At 23.2% G+C, this 6053-nt stretch overlaps 1 protein-coding gene across 1 annotated transcript; it reads right to left on the bottom strand.

Moving 5' to 3' along the window:
* Window positions 1-898: 898 nt before the first annotated feature.
* LOC105360129 (azurocidin-like) lies at window positions 899-2467 on the bottom strand. The gene is made up of 4 exons (XM_011496929.1): window positions 2381-2467; window positions 1923-2272; window positions 1473-1736; window positions 899-1084 (listed from the first exon to the last, which is right to left on the bottom strand). The coding sequence occupies exons 1-4, from the start codon at window positions 2424-2426 to the stop codon at window positions 911-913; spliced, it is 834 nt and encodes a 277-aa protein (XP_011495231.1). The 5' UTR covers window positions 2427-2467; the 3' UTR covers window positions 899-910.
* Window positions 2468-6053: the final 3586 nt, after the last annotated feature.

The raw sequence follows: 6053 nt of genomic DNA, 5'->3' as shown, positions 1-6053 counted from the left end.
TTTGTAAAGAACAAAAATATAATCTAATAATTACTAATCTTCATCCTTATGGATTGTAAATTAAATAAATGTTAATTAATTCAATTCCACGATTGGTAATATTTATTTATAGCTTTTAATGGCATCTACATTAGATTTAAAAATAAGTTGTATTAAACATTTTATTACCAATATATGCAGTTTTATATGTATTGGATTCCTTATTGCATGTTGAATGCGCCGTACCGACATATTCGAATAAATATACTCTTGTATATTTCGGTTAATGAGATTTTTCAATTTTGTTATGATTGGACGATATATTTGATAAGTAAATGAAATTTGTTATTTATATTGAAGGTAAAAATGTGTAAATACGAGTTTTACTCATAACTTACAGTCATTATATGTTCGACTTCATCATGATATTGAGGAGATTCGACTTAATATATGTTAATATAAGAGATTTATTCTTTTATCAATTAGCAAAATTTGTTTTTTCTTCGAATATTGCGTAATGATGTTATAATTTATATTTTTTATCTATACCATAAAAAATTAACATGCATAATAAACATTTTCAATAGATTATTCAAAGAAATTTTTTTGTCTTTCAATATATTTTTTCTCTTCAGAACACGATATTGACTGCATTTTATTTTCAACTCACTGAAAACTATTTTTCTATCTTAATTTTATTTCGAATAATGTCTATATAGATGTTTATTTAATTACTCAATGTAACACATTATTTAATGTATTATTACTTAAGACTGCACAAAATTGTTACCTTGAATTGATTGAATTAATGTTTTATAATTAATGGCATATACATTCCTATATAAATCTTTAAACTAATCATGAAATGCTGTTATATATATATATATATTAACTTGAACAGTATGCACTAATTGTTTATTGTAATAACCATTCATTGCCACGTAAAATTATTTGATGTAACGGCTGCAATAAAAGTTCTGTAATAGTCAATACCTAAATGAAGGTTGACTTTTCCCGGATGTATTAGTATATGTGGTAATGGACAGGTTGCTATATTTACACCAACAATCATATTATTAAACACAACTGGTCCACCACTGTCCCCCTAAAAAATAGAATAAGGAGGTTGTTGTAAAATAACTGTATTAAATCCTAATTAATTTATAAAATATTTAATTTTTGAAAGAATAATTCTTATTCACGAATTTAAGTATTTAGCTCGTCTAAATTAAAATCTTTTTCAATAATTTAAACATTTAATTTTCAAAATTCAACTTTTACATTACACATTCGATTATTAAGAGATTTGTTTTATACATATTTGATTACATTTTTCGAAATTTCGTAAATAATTAATTTCGCGAATATACTATACCCAATAAAATCAAATAAAAAATATAGTTGATCGAAATATACAGAAATTAAAGTATGTAATCATAAAGCTCATTATTGATTAAAGTTTATTTGTATACATAACGTTTATGAACACTTACTTCGTGTAGTAATATAAAGGGAAATGCATCAGTACACAAATGTCTATTATGGATAGGAACTCTGCGTCCCTCTATTATTTCTATCTTTCCTATACATTCATCCAACGTTAAGAATTTTAAAGTAGCTTTTAACATATTATTAGGTATTTCTCCGTTATTGGTTCTTCCCCATCCCGCTATTATACCATTTTGTCCAAAGAGATCCTGATTGTGTAAGGGTGAAAGAACCCCTGGTACAATATCATTGTCTGTTTCACGATCGAGCTGAAAATTAATTTAATTGTTATAAATACATAATTATAATTTTAGATTTGATTGAGTGGTTAGTTTGGTCTGGTTTATCTGTGGTTAGTTTTAAATATTTCTCAGTAGTGTTAAATAAAACAAATTAATCAGCTGCTTGATAAGCAATTTTCTATTTGTATAAAATACTTTTAAAGATTAATTTACTTTTATAATACAAATATCATTCGACTCAAATCGAACATATATTCGACTATATGCACCCCAGGTATTATAATCTATCCACCATAATATGCCATAGACTCTGCAGTGACTCAATCTAGTCGATCCTATGAGAATTGCAGATTGACTCTTCAATCTATTTGCGATACAATGTGCCGCACTTAATACATGGCTTCTTGTAATGAGCGCTGCAGTACAAATGTAATTATGCGTAGATATAAAAGATTCTGGATATCGTTGAACAAGCGACACGACATATGAAAATTCTCTTGGTTCTACCGGTCTAACATTTAGTCCGACCATGGCATTAACTGCTGTAATTTTACATTGGATGCCTGAAATATAAAACATTAGTGAAAATAAAATTTATGTGTCTACTGTCAAAAGTTTCAAATTATCATAAATTAATAATATAAATTTAAGTGATAAAAATTGATACTTACAAAATATTGTACATATACAGGTAAATAGGATAAACTTGCTTTCCATATTGAATTATTATATATAGAATATGGAATGTAGAATATAGAATTGAAGGAAACTTATCTAAAAATATTAAACATGAAATTATTACATTTAGAAAGATCGATATATATTTATAAATACTGACCATGTTTCAAGAAAATATTAAAATATGTTATTCATGATATTTGATTTATTAAATATCTTTCAAGTTTCTTAAGAAATTCTATAATATTTTAATTAAAGCAATTATTAATTAATATTTATTTGAAGTTAAATATATTGCAGTATATTTAAAACCAAATAATATTTACTTCAAATACTTTGATAAAGTAACTATGTATAATTGCAGGATTTTATTCATTTTTTATGTATATATATATATATATATTTAATTATATAGAACCTCACTGAATGAATATTACGAGCTTTTGACAACAAAAATTAAAATAATTATTCACAGTAAAGAAGTATTTACAAGAATTTTCAATTATACACAAGAAGCCATATTAATTATTCGTTTATAAGAATTTATATATATATAAAAAAATATATTAATTAATTCATTCATTCATTAGTTAATTGTTTCAATTATTTAAATCGTAATAGAATTAAATGACAAGTTAATAGCTCATCGAACGATAAATTTGCTGAAGTTATGACTATTGACTGATATTACATATTATGAATTATAAAGTTGCTCCTGCTTTTTTAAAAATATTATATCCAAACTTATTTTCAAATAGATAAGATTTTAATATCAATGTATATTTGAATATAAATAAATATCAATTACGTCATTTATAAAAATATTTTATTTTTGCTTTGATTTATGCACTACATATTTTTCTTATTATAGTATTAAAGTATAAAAATGTTTTTCTTTTTAAATTGTGCTCTAAAATTTACCATACAAATTTAATTTAAATTTTCATTTAATCATTTGAGAAAATTATCTTCTACAATTAAGGTAGTAGTATGCTTATCTTGGCGATATTAATTATATTACGTTTACGACTTAATTAAAGTATATATTAGTAAAGCAATAAATTTAATTTTAGAAGCTTAATAAAAAAAAAAAAAAAAAAAAAACTACCAGTTTTGAAATCCAATTGAATCATAACATATTGACTTTTTCTTATTATGTTTACTCTGTAAAATACTACTAATAAATAATAAATTTTCAAATGAAATTAATACCTTGAATTGTCTTAATTATCATATCATTCATTATCAAAATTAAAACTCTTTATAAATGTATTTTAAAATATTTTTATTTATATATTAGCTCGTGGCAAAATCAGGTCTCAATTTATGGGTAATATTTTATTCTTCTACCTAATTATTATATATTAAATTATTTATTATATTATTTGATAATTGCGATACTTTTGTTTTTCTGAAAATGTCGCAGACCTCTTATAAAACAATTGATAAAATGATATTATAAAATTTCACAATATTATAGACTCTAATATATATTTATTCACTGGTTTCATATTTATTGTTTATAATACATTCTGTAAGAGAAAATTAGTTGAATGACTGAATCAAATTCAATTTACTTTGCGTATAAACTAGAATTAAAACTAATCATGTATTAAATTATAATTTTGAATAAACTTTGTGTATTAAACCTTTGTAATAAAATTAAATTGAAATGAGAAAATGTTTAACACAGCTTTCTATTAAAGTTAATACTATCTTATTTTATTGTGATAGTATTTGTCTCATAACATTTAAAATTTAATAGATCACATAATTGAATATTGGTGGATAAATTGTATGTTGAATGAAATTTTTTTTTTCTTTTTACATCTACTTTTTTTTTAATTTATTACTATTTCCGATTAATCCAGACAGACTTTACTACATTCAATATATCTAATTTTCGAATATTTTAGTGAATGATTGAAGAAAATGGTAAAAATGCTATTTTATAAACATAAAAATATTACTATATAGAATAGATTAAAAGAAAATTCATATTTCTTTACTTTTCAACATATATATATATATATATATATATATATATATATATATATATATATATTGAAAATATATATTAACTATTGTAAAAATGTCGCCTAAAATCATCCATAGTTTTAAAAAATAGTTAATCTTAATTATTTCATATATTAATGATATTGTCGATATTATCGTTGTGCTACATCGTATATGTAAAGTGCATATTGGATTTATTAAATTAAAAAACAACTTGTATAATCGAACAATTTAGATAATCGAATAAATATATAATAATACGGATGTGAAATAGTTCGTAGTTAGCTTGTTTATCGTGAATTCAAATTGAAAAACAATATGGCGTGAAGAATTATTAGTCTCATTGCATATGTTTACATCAGCCAGATAAGTAAACTTGTATTTATGATTATTATAAGCACAAAAAAGTGATAAATAACTATACGCTGCTAATGATATAAGCAATTTAGTTAGACTACATTTACAATGAAAATTGTTCGGTCGCTATATTGTAGTATCAGATTTAAGTTTTGGAAACCTTTCATTTACATGGATTTATTATCTCTTTATGGCTTTTATTCACGCATAATCGAAAAAAATTTGTGAAAACGATAATGCAACAACACAATTCATCGACAGATTCTCACAAACAAGGTAGACAAAATTCTCAATGACAGATGATTTTAGAAATACCCAGCTAGCTATTGGTAAATTTCTTGCAATTCGCACAAAAATATTTACTTGAAAAAATTTATAGCGCCGTTTTTTGTTTCGAAATTTGTATTATCCTTTCTTGCTAAAGCTTAGACAATTAAATTCAAATTTTTCTCATGGCTCCGACAACCATTGAACAAGATAGTCTTCCTTACATAAAAGCAATTGGTTAATCCTGTTGTAACTGCAAAGAGATACTTTACAATTAATGCTTATGCAATACAAAAGGACACGTAGCTGCATACATTAGAGATTAATTATTTAAATGTCAAGAAAATATTCTATAAGATTGAGATATGAAAATCTAAGCTTCACATCGACATAATAAGGATCGATTTTACGTCAGCCCTTGATGCCTTTTCAAATTCATTTGCTTTGAGGTGCATATTTCGTTGTTAACATGTTCAAACCACACGAAATTACACGAAATTAACAAGGACAACTTAACATTACAAAGAATTTAGTATACAAAATTCTAATATATTAGCATAGTAATATAATTTTACTACAAATAATGTTTATGTATTTAAACGCTTATGCCTTCGAAAATACTTGATCCTAACAATAGCATCAATTATCATTGTACACTCACGTTTTATACTATATGCATTGCTTACAAATAAATTGTATATAATTGAGTAAAAATAATACTATGTGTATTGCTTACAAATAAATTGTATATAATTGAGTAAAAATAATGAAAATGATTAAAAGAAGTTAGCCTATTTTCTTCATTTTAAGATTAATATAAGAAAATAAAGTTCACAGAATTATATATTATATAAGAATAAATTAAATTTTTATTATAAAACTATCTATAGAAAATAATTTATCAAATACAAGACTTTGAATTTTATTTTATTGAAATAGTAATTTATTAAGTATAATAATAAAATAAAAATTTTATTCAAAAGTGTTTTATTGAAATAATATAAATTTTGATATCATTCACAAAAT

This window comes from Ceratosolen solmsi, unplaced genomic scaffold (genome assembly GCF_000503995.2).
Source record: "Ceratosolen solmsi marchali unplaced genomic scaffold, CerSol_1.0 scaffold13, whole genome shotgun sequence".
Taxonomy (NCBI): Eukaryota; Metazoa; Arthropoda; class Insecta; order Hymenoptera; family Agaonidae; genus Ceratosolen; species Ceratosolen solmsi.
Note: the sequence above shows the minus strand (reverse complement) of the source record. Positions and strands in the feature narration are given on the sequence as shown.

Coding starts and splice junctions, on each gene's coding strand:
- LOC105360129 (XM_011496929.1), bottom strand. CDS start 2,426: ATGGAAAGCAAGTTTATCCTATTTACCTGTATATGTACAATATTTT. Junction 1,737..1,922: donor ATGATATTTGTATTATAAAA/GTAAATTAATCT, acceptor ATTAATTTTCAG/CTCGATCGTGAAACAGACAA. Junction 1,085..1,472: donor CCTTTATATTACTACACGAA/GTAAGTGTTCAT, acceptor TCTATTTTTTAG/GGGGACAGTGGTGGACCAGT.